Source organism: Pogona vitticeps, chromosome 6 (genome assembly GCF_051106095.1).
Source record: "Pogona vitticeps strain Pit_001003342236 chromosome 6, PviZW2.1, whole genome shotgun sequence".
NCBI classification, from domain to species: domain Eukaryota; kingdom Metazoa; phylum Chordata; class Lepidosauria; order Squamata; family Agamidae; genus Pogona; species Pogona vitticeps.
Window position 1 is genome coordinate 26,280,728 of NC_135788.1, and position 24,186 is coordinate 26,304,913.

The 24,186-nt window shown below is 40.1% G+C and overlaps 1 protein-coding gene across 16 annotated transcripts in view; it reads left to right on the plus strand.

Annotated features, from left to right (window-relative positions):
* Positions 1-24,186, plus strand: part of DYNC1I1 (dynein cytoplasmic 1 intermediate chain 1) — a 221,145-nt gene that overhangs the window by 133,303 nt on the left and 63,656 nt on the right. For all 16 annotated transcript variants that reach the window (XM_078378713.1, XM_078378716.1, XM_078378719.1 and 13 more), the window contains 2 exons: positions 14,037-14,183; positions 22,148-22,261. In XM_078378713.1, the coding sequence (XP_078234839.1) occupies positions 14,037-14,183; positions 22,148-22,261 (261 nt within the window). The remainder of the gene's footprint in view (positions 1-14,036; positions 14,184-22,147; positions 22,262-24,186) is intronic.

Consider the following 24,186-nt stretch of genomic DNA (forward strand, 5'->3'; position numbering starts at 1 on the left):
GACATGACTTGTAAATGATACATTAGTGGAAGGGATGGCTTTGGGCAAATATAATAGTCTGTCAGTCTTCCCCAGGAGCTATAATTAAATCAAAAGATAAGAAGAGATTACTGTAATTATTTTGACAGTGAACTGATAGAAGTGTGCCCAAGTGACACAGATTGAAGAGCACCAAATGTCAATTGCTTAGAAACAATTAGAGTAAAGCAAGAAATGTAAACATGTGCTTATCTGTCCTTAGATTTCCTCTGGGCTACTTGCTAAAATTGCTTGGATCATTCATGGGGCTTTAAGGTTCACCCAAACTCTGCACAGATGAGGACTCAGATGACAAAGGTGGTTGTATATAATTTGTAAGCTAGTTGGCTTCATAGTTTAGGGGCCATCAATGATCAGTTTGGCCCTCAGAGAAAGAGAAGAGCATCAGTATGCTGTGTTTAGATATCAAACAGTATGCTGCACTTAGATATAAAAATGAAACATTTATTCTTTCCAAATGTATTGTTCGCTACTCAAATTATTCTGGGTTATTCGGCAGTTTCAGACGCCAATAAATAAATGTTTTTTTTTATTACTGGCTTTGTAGGAAGAAATGTAAGCAATCTCTTACATATTTCTCTCAAACATGGTAGATGCATTTATATTTAACTACTGTTTTGTTCCACCAGATGAAGAGTTCTGTGTAACTCAAATGCTTGCATTTTCCTACACCTGCAAGACTTGGGATCAGATATAATAGTTAATGATAGTTTTGAGAATTGATTTAGAAATTATTATGCTAAAAACATAAGAAAGACCTAGCTGAAAATGACACATAGGAGTGGGGGTACAATAGTATTAGTAATAGAAAGAGGTATACATAAGCTATGAAAGGCTTCCAGATGTCTCATAATACATCCATATCGTCATTGATACATTCTGCATTCACATTTCGACAGAGTTGTACTCCACTGCATGGCAAGAGTGTTGATCTTTCCAATATTATAATATATAGTTGTAATAAGGACAGAGAGAATCCATTTTCATTGGCCTGTGGTTCAACTTCAGAAAGTGAGCAAATAATTTAAAAACACAGAAGTATTGATAAAACTCACAGAATGATTTGCAAGTTTCTCCCAAGAACCTGTGATTTTGGATATGATTGGAGCATGTGTTTAAAAGATTCATCAGGTGAGTTGCAGCATTTTTTCCTTGTATTAATTCAGTGAGGATTTCCTAAAGCTGTGGTTCCCAACCTTGGATAACATAAGTGTTCTTGGACTGCAACTCCCAGAAACCCTGACCAGGGGTATTCATATTTGTATCCCTGGGGATATAAATCGTGGCACCACAGGTGCCATGGAGGCCCATTCCCTCCCCCCTGCCGAGCTGGCCGGTTTTCCGTGCAGTGCTCAACTCTGTCATGATGCTACCGATCTCAGAAGAAGCTCACTCGTCTCTTTCCTGCCTCCCCTTGCAGCCAACCACTTTGGTGAGGAGGCAGGACAGGGAGTTTCCCCACTCAACCGATGAGTGGTTGGCTGCATGGGGAGGTGGAGAAGAGCCACCCAAGCTCCTTCTGGAATTGCCATAATGATGGCAACAATGGAGCACAGTGCCACACAGTGAACGGTGAGTGGACCGGCTGGTTCTGGGGGGGAGGGAATGGGCTTCTGTTGCAATTGTGGTGCTGCAATTCATATTCATACCCCCAGGGATATGAATATGAATAGCCCATGTCTACTGGCCAGCATAGCTGGTGATAGAAACTTCTGGGACTTGCAGTCTGAGAACATCTGGTTCACCCAAATTTGGGGTCCACTATCCCAGAGTGAGGGAGCGTCTGAAGTGCTTAGACTGCAGGGTCATAGTTAGATTCCAGCGAATGCTGCAGTTGTAAATACTGACATTCCACCAAGACTGACAATTCATACCTAGCCCTCAGCCTAGGGAATGGCAGAAAGTCACCATCATAACTAATCAGTTAGTTCAAAGCAAGAATTGACCTGTCAGTCCAAATATGTCATAGAAAAGGTTTTTTCCTGAATGTTTAGGTTATATGTAATGTCAATTTAGCATTCAACCAGCAGGTGGAGTTATTTCGTACAGTGCGCAACCTATCCGGAATTGGTCTGAGTGATGGGCCTCCCCCTAGTTTTTCACCGGACCAATTTGCAGCATTTTTAAAATCTAAAGTGGAGGCCATCCGCCAGAAGCTCTCTCCTTTTTTAAATACAGTGAGTCGAGCAGAGATGTCCAGGGTGCCACCTTGCCCGGTGATCCTCGATCGCTTTCAGCCTGTGACGCCGGATACTGTGGACAAGGCGCTTGATCGCTGTCGTGCCACCACCTCCTCCCTTGACCCTTGCCTGGCCTGGCTGATCAAAGCAGCCAGACTTACAACAACAGAATGGGCCACAGCAATAATTAATGGGTCTTTCCTTGAGGGGTGGGTCCCCCCTGCCCTCAAGGAGGCACTCATTAGGCCCATAAGAAAGAAACCTAATTTGGGGGCAGACGGAATTGACAATTACAGGACCGTCGCCAATGTTTCTTTCATCAGCAAAGTGGTGGAGAGGGTGGTGGCTGACCAGCTTCAAGCTCTTTTGGATGAAACAGATGCCCTGGATCCGTTTCAGTCGGGCTTCAGGCCGCGCCATGGTACAGAAACGGCATTGGTTGCCCTGTATGATGACCTGTTGAGAGAGGCTGACAGGGGTAAAATATCTCTGTTGGTCCTTCTCGACGTCTCGGCAGCCTTTGATACCGTCGACCACGCTATCCTCCTGGGGAGGCTCTCCGAGTTGGGAATTGGTGGCCTGGCGTTTGCCTGGCTCCATTCCTTCTTGGAGGACCGTCCCCAGAGAGTACAGCTTGGGGAGAGTGTCTCAGCCCCGTGGAGTCTCAGTTGTGGGATTCCACAGGGGTCGATTATCTCCAAATGGTGCAGAATGCGGCAGCCAAACTCTTTCGTGGAGCGAGAAAATACCACCATATTTCTCCTATTCTGGCCACACTGCATTGTCCCATAATGTCATTTGGAGCAAGATGGGGAGCAGATCAGTCCAGGTAGCAACAATACAGAGCCTGTGGAAAAGTCTCCTTTCCCCAATCCTTGTATGCGCTGCCTTTGTGATGTTGAATCAAAAAGTCCCACACTTGTGGCCTCACAAGGATTCACTGCCTAGTCTTAGGTTTTCGTCCTAGACTCTCATGGAAAGGGATGCTGCTTACAATGCAACCCTATGAAAGACCCAGTGGAGCAAGTAAAGACAGCTGGCACATCATACTATGTATGATTTCAAGCATGTTTACTCATAAGTAAATCCCACTCTCCCTACAACATTTATCTGTTATGAGAAAGAAGTGCTGCTATGGTGTCTTCCTGAAGAACAATGCTTTCTAATATTTCTACGACTCTAGTTATTACTATTTTATCCATTGAGAGTATCAAAACCAAAACCCTTAGCTCAGTGGTCCCCAACCTTGGGCCTCCAGATGCTCTTGGACTACAGCTCCCAGAAGCCTACACCACCACCTCTTCTGGCCAGGATTTCTGGGAGTTGAAGTCCAAGAACATCTGGAGGCCTAAGGTTGGGGACCAGTGCCTTAGCTTACTCGGAAGTGAACAAAAGATAGCACATGATTTTCTTGTGTTCTTATGGGCTGTAAGAAACATGTTAACATAATTAGAGAAAAACTGTAAAGACAAACTTAAAATCTTTTCATCAAGCTTCATCGTGGACAACATATGAAGTATTATCGACAGATCGTTATGACTTGTCACACCAAGTTCCTTGACTTTGAGAAAACCCAAATACAGTAGAACTGAGTGAGCACAGGGATTGAGTTACTACTTAGTCAAAAGGAGGGTGGTCTCACTAGTGCAGAACAGAGTTCATTAACAGGCTGAAGAGCTTCCTTTGCAGCTACCTGTGTTGTACTTAACCCTTTTAACATCAGATGTTTCATTCAATCAATTTTTTTTTGACAGAAATGAAGAGTGAGTATTGGAGTGTTATATTACTAGCCTTGGAAAAAAGTAAACTATGTTTGTTTATTTTTTTAATCTTGAATAAGCTGCACGTCAGACTTGTAGGAAGCATAGGTGACTATTAGCTTAACAGGACACTTTCCCTAATATGTGATGTTTTCCTATTTTACGATATAATCTATGAAATGTCTTCTATAAAAGAAAGTTCTCTGAGATTAATACAGAGAATGAACTGTTGGAAATGTAAAAAGAAGGAATGTTTTAAGTTGATATTCCTGATGCATGATATGCTTTCATTTAAATGGGCTTAGGGTCATGTAGACATATGGTCACCCTTTATTAGGATTTGTAAGATTGAACTTTACAGTGAATTTTTTTGCAAGGTTTTTTACAGAATACTCAAATAACATCTGTATGGTACTCATCAAATTGCAATTCACATTATTTTTTATTGAAATGTTTGTGTTTTATTAGATCTGTATGTTTGTTTGCCAGTTGTATAATGAAAATTCATGGCCCCTATCAACTTGGTGCTGTCCCAAAGAAATGAATACAGTGATGCAGATGTAAGAAGTCAGTGATTTTTTAAAATAAAAAAACATGAAGTTGTTAGCTTGGTATATTTATGATGAGATGGAAGGAGAGCTTCCTTGTCCACACAAATAAAAGGAAATGGGTAAGTTTGTCAAATCACTGCTATCTGGGTTTCCTTCAGACCAGGTAGCATAAAATACATGGAAGGATTCTTATTTCTTTAAGAATTTATTGTGGGAGACTGCAGTTTAAGAAAAATGCATGTTGAAAAATAAGCTCTGAGATTGCACACTAGTAGAAGAATGGTCTGTAAAGTGCAAAATTTACCTCAACCATGACCTCACTTAGTTGACCTTAGACAAACCACTGACCTGTCAGCCTCAGGGTTCCCCAAACATCTACAATATGGGAGTAATGGAGCTCTGTTTTACTTTGCTATAAGGGTGGATATAGTGCACATGTAGGACTGAGCATGGTTGATATATATAAATGATAGGTGTTGATATTTAGTATTATGGGGCCTTTGTGGGCTACTCCATTAGTTCAACTTGGCGATTGTTTTTTGGTGAATGACAGTGATCTAGCTCAGCGGTCCCCAACCTTTTTAGCCCCACGGACTGTCTGGGGAAGGTGGAGCACCTCCCTGCACGAAGGAGTGGGTGCTCTCTTGCACATGCGCAAAGGGCAGCGCAATGGGTATTTTTAAAAGACAATTAAAAACTTGGCTATTCAGACAGGCCTTCCCTCCAGTCAGCTAAGTCTTTTTATTTCTTCTTTCCTTATCCTACCTCCTCTTGGTAATTTTTCTTAAATTAATTGTCTTAATTAATATAGTAATTGTATTTTTAATGATTATATATATTTTATATTGATTTTTATGTTGTAAGCCGCCCCGAGTAGACATGGTCTAGAGGGGCGGGGTATAAATTTAAATAAATAAATAAATAAATAAATAAATAAATAAATAAATACATGCTTGTGTGGGCATGTTTGCATGCAGGCACAAATGAGCTGTGCACGGGGGAGTGCATGGGGGGGGAGGAGGTCTGTCTCCACAGCCTGTATGGCTCAGACCATGGACCGGCACTGGGCCGCAGACCGGGGGTTGGGGACCTCTGATAGGAAAAATAAAAGTTGCTGTATGTTAACCCGGAATGCAAACATCAGACCACTCCGTGTGATTCTTGTCACAGGTCTGTTACATCTTTCTTTCCCAAACACGAAAGACTCTGGGCTTCCAGAACTTTCCTTGAGTTCAGAGATAGCTTCTGTACAGGTCAAAATTACATCTGTTTTAATTTAATTTATATCTGTTAATTTATATTTATATCTGTTACAGATATAAATTAAATGGTGAACCACTTCTGTGTATTCTCTAGCTCAAAAACCCTGGAGAGGGTCACCATAAGTCATAATTGACTTGATGGCACACAATATATACATAAGTGACTGAAGCACCAGTATATTTTCTTCATGGAAGACCTATGGAGGTAGAAGGAAGCACTTGGCCGGTCCATTTTTCCTTTCTCTTTTGTAGGGTCCAGAAACTCCAATTTGAACTGACTGGATGTGAAGAAAATGTCTGTTATTTAGAAAATGCTCCATAGATCTCACAATCCTCTGAGCAGAGATGCAGTCCATTTGAATGGTAATACTGCTGCATACCTGCATTATAAATTGTGCCCCAAAGACTCTAGATTTCCTAACACACCATTCTCCTCCTTAGTACTTTTTCAATAAAAAGTAAATTCAATTTGTGGCTCTATTTCAAGTTAGTTGGTTTGATGGTAAAAGCAGAGCAGTACCAGTTTTGGATTTGGAGAGCTGTGTGGCTGAATCCCTTTTCATGTGGTTGCCTGAGACATTCTTAGAAACCCCAAACATTTCTGAAGATCCTCAACTGGAGACATTGGCAATTCTTCTCTCCCTTTTTACCATTAATCCTTCATGTTTTAACAAGCACTGAAGTTAAGGCAGCCTACACTCTTTCCTGTCAAATCGCCTTCCTTTCTTATATTATTTCTCTTGAATAAAGCAATCTGCTCCCTCTACTCTGTGCTCTTGTAAATCAAAGGGATAGATGTCAACACATGCCATATGGAAGTATAAACTTCCTTTTTTTAATTAAATGGATTTTTGACATTTGGTTTGAAGTATTTGGGTTTTTTTTAATTAAAAAAAGTCTGAGCAAAGACTATCAACTGCTTTTATTTTTAGGAATGGATGGTTCTCTCTCTCTGATACCACAAATAATTTCAAGTCCCAAATCTTTCTACTGCCCTTCCATAACTCTTAGGTAGAAAATAAAACAACACAGCAAGCATTAAAAGATGTCCACCTCTAGAACAATTGTCACGTAACTGCAAAGATTCTATCTCTTATTGAAATAAAGAGTTTATGTTCTTTGACATATTTGGTACTTTGGTTGTCACTCCTCAAAGTTTGCTTTAAAAAACTTATTCAGCACTTACCATTAATGCTGTTATGCCATGATAAGAGATGGAATATTGAAACAACAGGAAACATTCAGAATCCTTATTTCACAGGCCTATGTATTCAAGGTTTACTTAAACATGTGTTGTTGATATATGCTCCAAGTCCCTTATGACTAATGACAACTCTATGAATTAGTGACCTCCAGAAGATCTGGCCTTCAACAGCATATCTGAAAGCCATGGCTTCTTGGATCCTATTGTCAGAAAGTTGGGGAAGGACAAACCAAAAATCCATATGCAGTACTTTGTGCCTCATCTCTAACTATCACTAACAACATATAGGAGAGGGTTTAATATTTTGTTCTGTTGGTCATTATTCTGCAATGGAGGGCTTTTTGGCCTTCATCAGATGCCGAAGTGGCTTCAAAAAGAAGTAGAGTAGTTGAGCCTTTCCAGGATAACTCAAACCATATATAGAGTGGTGGTAGAGGCGACTTAGAGGTTACCATCTCTACTTTTTTTTATAATAGTCCTTATTATAAACTAAATTCTAATGTGCACCCCATACCCACGGGACTCTATTTACTATAATAATTTTTTTCTTACAGATTACCTCTCCAAAATTGTATTGAGTATTCTTTAGAGGCTTTCCCCCTTCCTTTCACTAACACAAATTCCACAGATTTACCCCAAATATCATAGAAATTGTTACAACTTATTTTCCCTCTTTTTATTTTAAGTTCCATAGTCAATTTATCATTTAATGCAATGTCCCATACTTCACAATACCAGTCTTCAATTTTAATATCATTCTTGTCTTTCCAAAATCTAGCTATTAATATTCTAGCACCTGTCATAAAATTAGTGATTAATTCTTTCGAGTGATGGTCCAAATCTGTATTACCAAAAATTGACAATAAAGCAATTTTGGCATTAAAATCAATATCTTTACCAAATATATCACACATTTCCTTAAAAATCAGTTCCCAAAATTTCTTAACCACTTTACATTCCCACCACATATGAAAATACATACCAATTTCCTCATCACATTTCCAACCTGCTTTGGGGTATGTTGGATTTATTATATTCAATTTTACAGGAGTCAAATACCACCTTAGACAGATTTTAAAATTTTTTTCCTTTATTCTTGTTGACATTAATCTTAACACTCTCATCCTCCACATTTTTGTCCAATCCTCTATTTTAATTTCTGTTTTTAAATCATTTTCCCAAATTAATTTTAAACCTTCTATTCCCCATTCTTTTTCCTCTTGTTCCAAAATTATATTATATATTTTACTTACTATTCCTTTCAAACTTGTATCTTGCATATCTTCATGTGATTACAGAAATTGTTCGTACTTAGTAAGTTCTCTACATTTACCATTAGTTTTCAACCAATCCTTTGTCCAGGTGTCTAACTGAATAAGATTATACCATGATAGTTTATTAGATTGCAGTTTAGACATAATCAACTCCTTCGATCTCATGTTACCCATCCAGTCCTTCAATCTTGCAACCCTTTTATTCTTAAATGGTTACCATCTCTACTGCTCCCCAAATCATGAACAATACAGCATTGACCACTGATGTACTTCTTTTATATCTAGTTGCTTCTTATTTGCTTATTTCATTTATGCATTTCAACTGCCTCCAAATGTAGCTTTATTTCACTTTCCCATATGCAAATCCAAATCTCATATCAGAGTAATTTTTATTTGACACTCTCCTCCACAAGGGCCTAGGCAGGACTTGGCAGGAAGCCATCCCAGTACATACACCGTGGTATATGCAGCCACTTTGTGCTTGCCATGTGTGCCCCTCAGATGTGGAACCTGAGGTCGGGCTCCTCCACCAAAATAATGCAAATGATTCTCTGTTGAGCGTACATCCATCTGCGGTAATGGGGGCATGCCATCGCTAATCCAAATCTGGCCTGCATTAATTTTCCAAATATAAAACAGCCTTGCAGGGCACAAAATCCATATTTTCAGATATGTGAGTACTGTACACTCTGCTGCATATGTAGGCAGTGTTGGACAAAGGAAGAATCTTGCAAGACTGGACAAAAAGTTTTTCTAGTCCAGCATTTGGTTCTCTCAGTGGTCTGCCTAGCATCCCTGGATGGTTTTAGTGAAATAAAGTAATTTGTCTTTAAACTGGGTTATTTTTCTCTCTCCTGTTAAAACCTGTATGGGAAAGTGCTTTGATTTTTCAGAAAAATAAAAATCACACTGGTCTGCACCCAGAGTTCTCCTGAGCTGTAGCTGTTCAAGAAGTACAAACTCATGGTGCTCTTTCCTGGGTAAGACCTTGGTTGCAGAAATTACTGTATTCAACAAAGAGTTATTCTGGGTTAATTTAACCCCAGTTTTTTTATACTGGCAGCTTCATTCTGAGTTTTACATATATGGTTTAGTAATATATATGGATATATATGGTTTAGTAATCCAGCAGTGGGAGATTTTGTGCATTAGAAGGTGGCATGTAAACTGACATGAAAATATTATGCCAGTGAACCATTCCAAAACGTAATTTTCATGAAACTATGGTAAGAACTGCTAGATAGGTCAGTGGTTTAGGTATCTGGCTGCAGATCCAGAGGTTGGGAGTTCAATTCCCCACTGGGCCTCTCCAGCTCAATGATCCGCAGGGTCCCTTCCAGCTCCAAAATTATTAGGGGATTCCCACTGTGGTGTAGTGGACAGAGTGACTAGGACTCTGGTGAACAGGTTTGAAATCCCTACTTGGACATGGAAATTCAGTGAGGGAGTGGAACTGGTAAAAACCACTCCTTAAATATCTCACTTACCTTGAAATCTCTATTAGGGCTGTTATGTGAGTTCCGATCTGACGGCATAGAGTACACATGGTAAGACGGAGCCATCACAGTTGTCAGGGCCTGTGCAAAAACACTGCAATCTAGAGCAGTGGTTCTTAACCTTTTTGAAAGAAACACCCCCTTGAGCCATTGAGGAAGTTATCATCGCCCCCTTCCCCGCGGTGACGATATCTTTTTATGTATTTATGTATTTATGTATTTATTTATTTAAGACACTTAAATGCAATGACCCCTGAAAACAAAATTCAATTACAAGAAAATGAAATGCCCCCAAAAAGTGACATTTAATGATTTAGTTGCAAGCGAATTTTAAGACGCAAAAAGAAATATAAAAAGGGCATAAAAACAAACCACAATGTAGGAACTAAAAATTTCAAGACGAAAACTCTGAAATTAAATTAAGATTGGAGGAAAATATATATTCATACACATTGTAAAAAGGCTGCAGCCATCTTCACAGGTTTGGCTTGCTCCAGTGCCCCCCTACCGCCCCCCTTCTGCTCCAGCGCCCCCACACCGCCCCTTTTTGTTCTACCGCCCCTCTGAAAAATGAAATTGCCCCCTGGGGGGCATTATCGCCCACGTTAAGAACCACTGATCTAGAGCTTCCTGTGTTTCACCTCTACAGTCAGAATGTTATTTCTGGTTGGGCCAATAAGTATCCACATGCCTTACATCTATCTGTACTGTATATACGTAGTTGTATACATGAGATAGCTTGTACAGTTAATTGTTAAAACATCAGTGCAACATAACAGGTATTGACGAGAGTGCATCCAGCACATGCTTGGTGTTAGAATCATCCATGTATTTTCTCTTCAAAATTTGTCATTATAAATGAAATCACTTTTTAAAAGCTTCTGTATGAAAAGATACTTTATTAGCTCTGCTTTTTGAATGGCTGTGTATTGGTTTTTAAGAGCTCTCTGACACTCTGCCATTGTCACAGTGCTTATGTCTGTTATGTAATTATATATATAAAATTAGATCTTGATACCCAGGAGGAGGTGGTTGTGGTGATCACCCTGCTTTGGCTCATGTAGTAGGTTATTTGCATATACCAATGAGAGCTGTTGGGAGGCGGAGCAAGAAAAACCAGAAGGGAGGCGTGAGTCGGAGGGGAGTTCAGTCAGGTAGAGTCAGAGAGGAGAGTCTGAAGGAGAAGTTAGTCTGTGGTAGTTAGAGAGTGTGGCAGAGTTAGGGAGGGGTGAGTTGGAGGGGATATATTTTTTATGTTTATCTTTGGTATCCAGGAGGACTCTGTCAAAGGGAGTATTATCTACATAAAAACCTTACAGCTTGTCTTTACCATATCTTGAACTCAGCTAAGAATGTGACCACCGATCTATATCTTTTCTTCCCTAGATCTGAATTTAGTGGTACTGCAGCTGCTGCTGCTGCTACCCTGTAGCTGTGATGGCACAACATGTTGAGTGGTATAGACTTTAATTATTTAATCAATGATTTTTCAGCAATTAAGGCAAGGAATCAATTCTTTTTTCTCTTCCCTGCTTGTAATACAATCACCTTTAAAAATATTTACAGTGGTACCTTGCTTAGCGATCGCTCCATTTTATGGCGAAATCGCTTTGTGATGGACATTTTGCCATCGCCAGAGTGATTGCTTAGCAATGGCCCCTATGGGTCAAAATCGCTTTGCGATGATTGCAGGGACGCGATCATGGCAAAGCGTCCATTTTTAAACAGCTGATTGGCGGTTCCAAAATGGCTGCCGGAAAAACAAAATGGCGACCACTGTTTTGCCTCGCTCTAGAGGCACCCAAAATGGCTGCCGCTGTGGAGGATTTTCGCTTACAGGTAAGTTTTTAGCCCATAGGAACGCATTAAATGCGTTTTAATGTGTTCCTATGGGCTTTTTAAAATCGCTTAGCGATTAAATCGTTTAGCAAGGTTTTTTCCTGCACGGATTAACGTCGCTAAACGAGGCACCACTGTATATCTAATTTTATTATAATTTATTAAATCCACGAATGCCAGACTTAACATGAAGGACCCATGGGGGTTCTGATCTGCTTCATGAATGCCTTCAGGTTCTTTGCTCTGCCCCGTGGTTACCCTGGAAGCGCACAACTCCCTGATTCATTTGGTATTTGCAAATTTGTCAGAAATAGTGTGTATCCCTAGATTGAAATGACATTTTTAAAAATTTTGCGCTTAACTACTGAGTAATGATACTATTTCAGTGCTTAGTGGGAGGGGCATTGAAATAAGAAATAACTGCATCAGACAATCATACAAAATGGAGCAAAAAGAGAATCGGAGATCTTGCATGGTGATCTCTGATTATGCTCCAGACCCTCTCAGACACTAGCATATCCTTTTCTAAGGTTGCTTTAGAACTGGATAAAGTCACAATTTGATACACAGGCATTTGGGGTTATCTTTTCGGTTCTTATAATCAGTTGCACATACTCCTGTGCAACATGTGGTGAATGCAGCATTCAGTGATGGTTTGAGTGTGTAAAGAAGTCATCACGGATCCAGTGGTGGGAACAAAGCCAATCTTAACTCTTAATTTCACCTGAAACAAAGAACAATGCTACTCAGTATGGTTCATGTTATCTCATTAAGTGCTGAGTAATCAAGTGTTGCATGTGCACTCTTGTTCCGCACATTTCAATCTGCTGTACTCCTGCATTTGTTCTGGAGGATTGCTTTTTGCCTCCCTGTTCAAGAAAAGACATTCCAAACTGCTGCTGTCATTGGCAAGGAGAAAACAGCCCCATCAAACTCCCCCCCCCCCCCGTGATCTGACTAGGAAGTAAAAGTATGGCTGGTGAAGTCTTGATCTTCTGACCCAGGTATTGTTAGAGGTGTTCTTTGCTCAGACTGGGCCAGGGCCAGATTTTCTTTGAGCTTGAAAATGTTAGTGGCCATGCTGGCTGTAGGATTCTGGGAGCTGGAACCTAAAAAATAACTTTCCCCAAGTTGTGATGTTTCATTGGAAGAGACCCAGAATAAGACCCTAGTGTGCCTTTAACTCTTCCACCACACACCCTCCTGTATTTTTTCTCGAATAAGAACAGGGAGAAGCAGAGATCTTGTATATAAGGCTGGGTTGGAGCAGACTATCATGGGCTAAACAAGGTTGCTGGGAGGTCGGGTAGGCCATTTGGTGTGCTTAAGTGATCCTATTTGGTTTGCTTTTTAAAAGCATAAGAGTATGTGTATTCCGTATGTGATCTAGAAAAAGGTTGTACACTTGTCTTAAAAGTTCAATGGATACTCAGTGGGCAGTTTCTTGACCAGTTCTTTAAAACAAGGGAAAGAAAATATTAAAAAAAATAACTGATGTAGCACATTTTCGCTGCTCTAATGGAAGGTAAAAAACACCTTTCACTTCCTCTGCTCTTCCTCCAGGAGCAGAGGAAGTATTTAATTAGCCAATATCCTGAAGTGGCTTTACTGCCACTTCACAATATTGCCAAATTGAAAAAAGGAAGGTTTTTGGTTCATTCCTGGTGAACCCACATGCTGGAAATGGACCAAAAGAGAGTTATCCCACCCACTCCAAAAAAGTAGAAGCCCCTGATAAGCCAGAAAGGTGCAGGTAGGACTGCTGTAGTGGTGGGTTGATTTCCTTCAGCAAAGATGTCATCTGATTGTTGGCTTTAGGAGCAAATCAGCTCATCCCTGCAGTGGACCAAAATGTGAGCTACGTGCCCATGTAGTCAGCCTCAGAGTTATTTTCTGTTTCTTTAAAGCAGAATGCACCATGGACCTGAAAAAAAAACATGATCTGTAGGAAGAAAATATCTGCTTCTGTATTCTAGAGTAGGAAATCTGCTTTTGCTAAGAATTGTTCCATATATAGCATTGTTTTGTGTATAACTTGAAAGCACAGAAGTTACACATGTTGGTGATTGTGGGAGGGGGGGCAAGAAAGTGGGATGTGGGAAGTGGAAGCTTATTGTTATATTCTTGCATCACCAACTCTGTAATTGAGACAAGGAGGGGTTTCTTCTACTGTAAACATTTTGAAAATCTTTCAACAAACAGTAATTCAGAGTAGACGTGATTTTTGTACGCCACTTTGCAGATCTAAATGGTAAGACAGGTTATAAATCTGTTAAATCAGTTAATCAGTAATCATGCTTGTGTGAACTCACAACAGCTTTCAAAGGCAGATTCATCCAAGGAATGTTTCTTTCCAGATCTTAATTCTATAATTATTTTGCTAACTGAAAACAGTACTTTAAACTTTTCCATTTGTTCCCTTTCATTCTAGTCATCTGTGATGTCTGTCTGCTTTGCCCGTTTTCATCCCAATCTGGTTGTTGGAGGGACCTATTCTGGCCAAATTGTCTTGTGGGACAATCGCAGTCATAGGAGGACACCAGTTCAGCGTACACCCCTTTCTGCAGCTGCTCACACGGTAAAGGATACTTTTGTTCCTTTCTTTTTTCAAAAAGAGAAATGCTAATTGTAGTCGTAATATTTTTTTTATATTGCACTCTACATCAGACCACATTCCATAAAAGGGTAGGTAGATCATCAGAGCTTGGAAGCTTACTTTTCAAAAAGTAATGCCCAGAAATCTATTCCCCCGCTCCAGGTTTCTAATGGCCTTGTTGTGCATGTTATGCCAATTGCCCAAGGGGATATTCAGGGGGAATCCAACTTTGTCTCCAGCAGAGTGATCTCCTGCTTGTGTAACTGCAGGATAGAAATCACATGGGAACAGCAGAACAATCCACATTTGGAGTGGTTATGCTCTGCTGTTGCGAATAGGACTCTGGCCAATTCATTATAGTGACGTTCCAAGTACTCTACCATTCCAGTTACAGTTTACCACTCCCTGGAACTTCAGTCTGTAGCCTGTTGTTGCAGAAACAAGAAACAGTTGTGAGACATGTCAAAGACTAAGAAATTTCATTTGGCATAAGCTTTCACAAACTGTATCCCACATATTAAGAAGTGGGCCAAAATCCATGAAAGCGTATGCCAAATAAGATATCTTAGTCTACCAGAAGACTTCATAGTTTAAAAAGTAGCATATCACTTTTCTGCTTCTCAGAAGTAACTAGAGTGATTTTTAAGTTATTTTTTAAAAAGTTGAATGCTGCAATCTTGTGATCTGAAAGACACTCACTTCCTATCTAGTTATATTTGTCTCAACACCCAACAACACACCATGAGGCAGTAGCAAAAGGCAATAATTAACCATGTGATGTTCTGCTTCCAGTATTTATAGAGGCCACACCTTTACAATTATAAAAATAAAGGCTCTTCCAAATATGGCATCTGTGCCATCTTGTTTTGTCCCCTCTTTGTTCTGCTTTGTTGTGAAACAGCATGGGACTTACTTGGATTTACTGGGATTTGCATCCATAAACTGCATGGAGCCATGGAAACAAAAGATAAGACAATGAAGACACTGATCTTACAGAAAATCATCTATCTTACAGCAAAAGGGAAGCAAGGGCGCCAAATACACTGGTCTCTTGTTTCTTCCTTCACTTAATCCCCCCACCTTTTTTTCAGGATTGCAATAGGGGCTGTGAGGATTAAGATTTTCCTACACATCCTATCCTTATGTGCATTCGTGTACAGCACCATATGTATTATCAACAACAACAAAAAAGAAAAATTATAGCATGAAGATGGAATGTCACATCTGCTAAGGAAAATATACTGTTGGTTGTTGTGGGTTTTTTGGGCTCTTTGGCCGTGTTCTGAAGGTTGTTCTTCCTAACGTTTCACCAGTCTCTGTGGCCGGCATCTTCAGAGGACAGCACTTGGCAGGGGCTGGACTCAATGCTCCATCAGGTCCTTTCCACCTCTGCATTTCTAAAATTGGATTTTTCATTCTGATAATAGACAGATCAAGGGATGCACTGTAAGCCACATGGGCATCTTTCACCCTTTTTAAATTTCAGATTTTGTGAAAAACTGAATACCCTCCAGTCTGGATAACAGAGTAACAGAAGTTTATTGTTTGTTAGAATTGCTGTCAAGGGCCTACCCAACTAATTAAGTTTTTACAGTTGGGATTGTTATGTCCCGTCTGAATTCAGTTGGTTGTGTTAATCCCTGAATTTAACAATCATGATCTAAAAATTATGACATCTCTTAATCACTTTAGCATTGGTATTAACACATGGCTATTTATCAAAAAGCAGCATTTTGTCCTGATTTCTGCCATTAGAATCCTTACCATGCATGAGTAATAAGCATCTCAGTGTTAAGTCAATTTAATAAATGCAGTGGTGATGTTTCGTTTTTTGCTAGTCACCAAGTTACAGTCATAAACACCGCCTTTCTAAGTAGGTGACTTAGGAAGATGGAAAGCTAATGGAGATGGTACAAGTCACACAAAATGTTTGGAAACTGGATTAATTTTTTTCCTGCCCATTAATCTTTTTTAGTAACTACTATTTCTTTGAAGAAATCAGTGGTTCTTCAGAATTATAAATCAGTTCACTGAACACATGGTGCTAGAACGTACAGTTGTTTCAGATAGAAAAAAGTAATGTTTTTGTACACAGTGGCTGAAAAATGTAATGTTTTGTAGTACAGTGTCCATAATCCCTTAGCTAACATGGCCACTGGTCATGTTGACTGGAGGATTTTGACAGCTGTCATGCAAAGAATAACTTTTCCAAAGACAGGGAGCAATGCAGCCAATCTTATCTCTTGGTTCACATGCCATCCATTAGTTGAATGCCATCATTTTTTTATGGCTTACACAACTGAATCTTGGATGATTAAGAACTAGCAAATGAGTGGTTTGGACTTACACATGTTGACCTTCTGTATAAATTAGTGAACATACTTCAAATTGTCAGAAGAGCAAGAAGGATCAAATGACAAAGATCTTTCTCACCAGGAGCTTCTGAAAGCTCATCCAAAATATTCCCATAAGGAGAAGGCGTTCAGTTGTCTCCATTTGTTATTGGAAGGAATTATAAAGGTGTTCTATAATGACTTGTAGAGACTATGCATTTTTCAATGCTAAGAAAGCACTCTTGTACACTTGCTCTTGTCATGTAGCACATAATACCCATGCTTATATATTCCTCTAAATGGGACTAATCATTCGGTTAGTTTACCCACAATTACCTGCTACATTTCTTGCTCAAAATCAAAACCTCTCAGTTTGAAATTCTAAATCCGGTCACCTGGGAGTATGATACCTAGAAATTAGCAAGATTTACATCTGCATAGACACATATAAGATGATATTGTCAGAAAAGCAAACAGAATTGCTTTAATGGGAATAGCAGTGTTTTCATTTATGACTAACAGCTCCTGGATATTGTACCTATTGTACCTATGTTGATAAAACACAGCTCCTTTCCTCCCTTGACCATGCAGTTTTGAAAACATTTTTAGAAGTATGTGTGCTTTGCAAATATTGAACACTTACCTGCTGCATTTTGCTAGTTTTTGTTTTGTTTTGTTTTTTAAAGAAACCTCTTGGAAAGCTAGTTAATCCAACTTTCTCCTGTGGGAAGAACCTTAACTATTCCTGACATGTGTCAACCTTTTCAGGGTTTTCCAGGTAGAGATACCATACTCAGGATTTACCTTTCCCTTCTTCTGGGGGTGCCCTGTGACCATGCAGCTTGCCCAAGGCCACACAGGCTGGCTCTGCTTAAGCATGGATCAATATGTTTTTTAACTGCAACTCGCAATGTCCCGGAATGCAATCAAACATGGCAGATGCCTCCGTCTGTGGATGTGTGCCCCTCTGTCTTAAATATGAGACAACATATGCACAAGCCCATTGCAGCAAGTCAGTCAGTAACTCAATACTCACTTTTAAAATTTAATTTTACATAAACGCAAGAATTTCTCCCTTCCCACCCCATCTCCACCCCCATCCCCAACTGGAAAATATGTACCATCTTGCCATTAACCACTGGCTTCCAAATTTCCTGAGCTTATCCTCTCAAACTAGTGCCAGAATTCACAAGGAAAGAGAACACCACACATTACTCACTAATTTCCTTTCACACCCACTGCACATCTGCATTTGGCATAACAGGAAATTTTAATTAAGTTTTTAAAAATATATATATATATTAAAAAAGACAACCCTCAAGCATGATGATTTCATTTCCAAAATAAATAAAAGCAAGATGGCATCTTTCTCTCCTGGGAAAGGAAGAAGCCCAGTTGGACTCTTCCCAAAGTACGGTTGGCGTCCCCACCACCACCGCACATTTCCCTGCCTCCCACTCTGCAGCTGAAACATCCTTTTCAATTCTGCAGTGAGATTTATTGCTTATGAAATTGACAGCTGACAGCTCTGATTAAAGCCAGGCGCACCACACAAGAAAAACGCTACAAGGAAAACAGGGAGTCCTCCCCATGCTACTGAAGGGTGCCCCACCTCTTCGAACTTTAACCTCGTTCATTTCTCCCCGTTCCTAGCTTCAGAGGACTTTCGTACCACCTTGAATAAGCATCATAGAGAGGAGGGCAAATGTCCAGTAAACCTAGATATGAGCTAGCTCGGTTTGCTTTCTTTTATATACAGCATATGTGAAATGTCAGCTTTAGCTGGCAAATGAGTACTGTGTACTATTTTTAAAGCCAAGAGTCTCAGAAACAGCTCACCCAGCCGGCGCATGCACCCATGTGTGGGTGTGCACACATGCACACTTATTTTGTCTTCTGTGTTGTTCCAGAGGTACCCATAAAACTAACTAACTGACTAACTGACTGACTGACTGACTGATTAAAGAAAGAAAGAAAGAAAGAAAGAAAGAAAGAAAGAAAGAAAGAAAGAAAGAAAGAAAGAAAGAAAGAAAGAAAGAAAGAAAGAAAGAAGGGGAAAGTAAACCACTTCTGTGTATTCTCTAACTTGAAAGCCCTGGAAAGGATCTCTATAAGTTGTAATCAACTTGACGGCACAGAATAGATACATACATACATTTCTTACAGGGGATCCAAGGCAGCTCACAACAATAAAAAATGAACAGGTTTAAAAACTATACAAAACATAGTAAACCCCAATTAAACATTACAGTGGGGTCTTGACTTAAGAACGGCTTGAGTTAAGAACATTTTGACTTAAGAACCGCTCTCATAGGAAAATATTGACTTGACTTACATACTTAGATTTGAGTTAAGAACTGAAAAAACCCACGTGGGAGGCAGGGAAAGTGCAAAAAGTGAACTTTCAGTTAACTGTTGGCCAGTGAAAAGGGTGCCTGTCTGCTTCCTCACTCCTCCCAGCGTTTAGAGAGTGGATTGGGAGACAGTCTTCAGACTGCCTGGTACGGTACTGCCTGGACTGTATTTTCCCTGCCTTCCCTGAACCTTTCTTGACCTAAGGAAAAAAAGAAACAAAATATCCCCCTCTAGTGGTCGAAGGCAGAATAGCAGCTTCCATTAGTTTCTATGGACGGAAAAGAGCAGATACGGATCAAATGGTTCTCAATGCATTCCTATGGGAAATGCAGATTTGACCTGAGAACGTTTTGACTTGAGAACCGCCTTCCAATATGGATTAAGTTCTCAAGTCAAGACCCCACTGTATTCAGATTAAAAACATTTTTAAAACATTCAAACTCTCATAAATACAGCATTCCCTCAAATCCCCACTAATTGATTAAAAGCCTGTCTGGAAAGGAAGGGATTTGCCTGATGATGAAAGGACAAGAGGGTGGAGGCCAATCTGGCTTCTTGGGACAGTGCATGCTGAAGCCTGGGAGCAGCCACTGAGAAGTCCCTTCTCCCATGTTCTCCACCAAACAAGTTTGAGAAGAAGGTGGGACAGAGAGAAGGGCCTCCCCAGAAGATCTTAAAAGCTAGATAGGTTCATATGATGTGATAGGATCCTACAAATAGCCTAGACCCAAGCTGTTCAGGGCTTTATAGGTAATAATCAGCACTTTGAATTGAACCTGGAAACTGATGGACAGTCAATGAATCATGTGTAATATGGGAGTTATAAGCTCCCTGTAACCAGAGCCAGTCAGCAGGCTGGCTGCAGCATTTTGAAGCAGCCAAGTTTTTGAACATTCTTCAAGGGCAGCCCCATGTAGAACATGATGCAGTAATCTAGACAAGATGTAACTAAGGCATGCATCACCATGGCCAGATTAGACATCTCCTCTACACATACAGTGTTGCTTTTCTTCTTGTGAAGTTCCGGATACTTCTTAACTCTCAAAAACACTGGCCAAAATCTTATTGGCGTTTGTAGAAGGTATGTGTAACTTGCTGTAGCTAATTGTGACTAATGGAAGAGGTGCCATGCCCATTTTGGTTGTACAGTGAAGTGTGCATCCAAGCATGTAGCCACCTCCCGTTCAATGTGGCAAGTTATGCAAATCTTATGAAAAAAAAATTAGGTTCTGGTCAGTGTTGCGAAGGAAAGTACAGGATATGAGTCACTAAGATCTAAGCCTTATGTAGAACAATCCAAGGATAGCTGTTATTTATTTATTTGTTTACATAAACATGCTCCATCCCATACTGCTTCGAGCGCTCTCTGGGAGGTTACACCATAATTATGCAAACAATAACTTGCCCCCCTCCAGCAAGCTGGGTACTCATTTCACTGACCTTGGAAGGATGGAAGGATGAATAAACCTTGAGCCAGTTACTTAAATCCAGGAGGTATACAAGTTACTGATCCTTAGTTGCCAAATATTGTGAGGTAGACACCATGGGTATGGCCTATAAAAATCAGACATTAACCTGGAGTTACGAGCTGCCTCTGAGCCATAAAATCATATGGTTGGAAGGAACACTGGAGATTATAAAATCCAAATTGTTTCATCCTAGTGCATCCCAGATGTGTGGAACTGCAAACCCCCACCAGTCCACTGTAACTGGAGATGATGGGACATATATCTAACACATCTGCAATTAGGGAAGGATGATATAATGCAACCTGCTGCACAGTCCAGGCTGCCCAGAGTGCGATGCAGCTACAGCATCCCGGGCAATGTCTCACTCAGCCTTCACTTACGTATGTACCTCCAGAGACCGAGATCCCACCAACTCCTGAAATAATCTGTTCCGGTGCTGAGTGGGCCCCAACTGGTTGGGTTTCTGTTACTGCTTAGTTGGAAAATGCTTCTCTGACATTTCTACCCACTAATAAAACAGAAATATTTTGTAAAACAAGCAAGCAACTGTGTCTGTCTCCAGCAAATTTAAATTGCTTTGTTCCCCATCACATTTCCATGTCAATGAAAATCATGAGGGCCTAAGCCTTTGTGCTTCTCCCCATAACCTTCACACACTGAAGTTGGTTGAAACTGAAAGGACCAGCTCCTTTTATGTGGGGAAAAAAAGCGTTTCTCCAATGGGAATCTAGAATAATTTTAATAGAGTGGTGAAGTTACTTCAGTTTAATTTCAGTGAATGAAAACGTAAACTGGTCCATGATTCAGTGGACATTTCAAGAAAGAGAGAGATCCATGGATTTGTTGACATGGCGTTTAAGTGTGGTTTGAAAATGTTTTTATGGTGGCAATATTTGTGCAGAAATTTTTTTAGAAACTTATACAAACTGTGTCAAAGTGGTGTACTTCTGGTTGTTGTGGGGTTTTTGGGCTCTTTGGCCGTGTTCTGAAGGTTATTCTTCCTAACGTTTCGCCAGTCTCTGTGGCCCGCATCTTCAGAGGACAGCACTCTGTGCTCTGGTGTAGTTTGCTTGGGAGTGAAGTATTTATGGCTGTGAGATAGGCTTTTGTCCTTTTCAGGAGATGGGTGGTTAGTGTGTCTTGTTGTGGGTGTATTGTTGTGATAAGGAGGAGAGATTATCTGTCACTGTGATTGATGGGTGTCATTGTGTGTAGTGATGCCCGGTCCTTGTGGCTGTGTAGAGGTTGTTGACCTTTTGCACACTGTATTTTTTAGAGCTGGGAGCCAAGTTTTGTTGAGTTTCAAACTTTCCTCTTTTTTGTTGAAGTTGGTATACTTCTCTTTCTTCTTCAAAGTTGATGGTCTGTCCTTCCTTCCTTCTCTCCTTCCTCCCCTGCCCACAGTAAAGTCTGCCTATTTTTGTCCCATCTGGAGATATTTCTCTTTCTGCTGGTACTTTTTCGGCATCAAACACCATCCACAGCATGACAACATATCCCTGTGGGTGAAATTTCCTTCCCTTAATACAGCATTTTCACAGTAGTAATCATCTCAGTCTGTTTATGTTGGTGCAAAGTGAAGCTTTGAAAAAGGAATGTTTTATCTTTTTTTATTTTTTTATTTTTTATAAATTATGTAATGTTTCATCAAGCTTTTTGGCAAAACAAGAAAGTCACATTCCTGTCTGGCAAATAGATAAGATTATTCCCCTTGCAAATAATGCATCTACACTTGTTACCAAAATGTTAGTAGGCACTCTCTCTATATTGACTTTTTTTGCGTTTCCAGCACCCTGTGTACTGTGTAAATGTAGTTGGAACACAGAATGCTCACAACCTCATTACAGTTTCTACAGACGGAAAGATGTGCTCCTGGAGTCTGGATATGCTCTCAACACCCCAGGTGGGTTTGTTTTTACCTACATAAGAAGAAAGTGCCAGGGCTAAAGCTGGCAGCTACTTTAATGGTGCATCATTCCTAAAAGCTAAAACCTTACATCCTAGACTGACTAAAACCTGTGGATGTACTTGAAAGAGTGCAGCTTGCTTCCCACAATTGGTTCCTCTAAGAGCCGAAACACATTTCCTCTGCCTCAAATCATGTAATTATGGTAATGTTTTAATACGCAGGTCAGTTTCAAGTGAAAATGAAATAATCTGTTTTAAAGTAGAGGTAATCATACAGGTTGCCTGTGGTACACATCACACTCGCTCTTCTACAGCATTGTTTAGCCAACATAGGCTAGACTGTAACATGACGGTCACAAAAAATGTAACTTCTCATTTGTATCCAATGACTTAACCAAACAAGTGGATCACACTGGAAGTCTGACAAATACTGTACATATTTTTTCCTCTTTTTGCACCTGCATTCATGTGCTGTTGTTTATTATTGTTAGTAATGATAGTTTTTAGTATTACAGAAAAGAACTGTTTGATTATTGTAAATCTAGAATAATGAAAACATACAGGGCGGAGGGCAGGACGTGTTCTTTACATCGAATGACACATTAGTAGGGGAGCAAAACTTGGCTCTTTCTTCACATGCTGCATTCTGTGAATGCATTCATCATTATCATCTTAGCTGGCAGGGACCCTATAGATCATCGAATCCAGCCTCTGTCAAGGGGAATTGACAGTTGGGAATCACATTCCCAACCTGTGGTTCCACAGACAGATGCTTGAACCACTGAGCTATCCAGCTTTCCTGGCCTACCTTCAACACAAGAAGCTAGCCATGCAGGAAGTACACTGCTAGAAGCAATGGAACACAGTGAAGCAGTTTTGGGGATATATCTTCACTTCCCTGCTCCTATCATGTATAAAATAAATACCTGTGACCTCCTTTCTTTTCATGTGATCTGGGAATAAACGTCTTTGTACCATTCATGCAGATAGAGAATAAAAAGTTCAAAAGAAGTCTCCTTGGTGGGCAAGGTTGCGTACTTTATTTGTGGATTTTCATATTTCAGCATTTTTTTGCAAAACATTTGCAGGAGTGTGTTTTGTACAAAAAATGGGCATAGAAATTCTTATATTTTGCATAGGAGACCTTGCACTTTGTACAGAAAACCTTGTACTTTGTGCAAGAATAATGGACCTTTTTGTGCTGTAAAGGAGCAAAAAAAATATCTCGTAGCTGTTGCTCAATTTTAGCAAGGCAACAGACAAGAAAATTTGAATTTCTTACCTCCTTAGGTAAACATAGGGATGCACTACATGTGGCTTTTTGTTTGTGTTTGGATTGCCCCTAAAGATTATTGTGAGACAATATGCAAAGGCAGAGAGGAGGAAGGAAAGGCAGATTAGATTATGTATGTAGAAGATGCTACCCTAGTCAAGGACTCCTGTGATTTGAAGTAGGAACCCTAGACTTAAGTTAGGGTTTGATATGGTGAATGATCAGGGATTCAGGACTCAATGCTCTTTTAAAAAGAAAAGGCACAGAGCTTGGATAAGTTACTTTTTAAATGGGGGTACTACAACTTCCAAAGCACCCCAGGTTGCAGAAGTCATTGTCTCCTAAAATAATGTTGCCATACTTTGAGTAGAGGCAAATAAAGATGTGCAGTGTCGGTTCCTTGAATACGCAAGGTGGTGGGCCCTCCTGCTTTGGGCAGGCCTGGTGATATAAGTACCACAACACTTGTCTTCTGCTTTTACCTGGACAAAAGAGCTGTATATTTTGCTTATTGTACTGCTGGCTCCCAACAATGGATTTAACAAACCTTGTGATGGAAAACAATGCACCCACCACGTCCAGATTTGTATAGCGGCTGTAACCTAAAAGGAGCTTTTAAGAAGGTGAGGTTCTGCAAGATAGCTCCT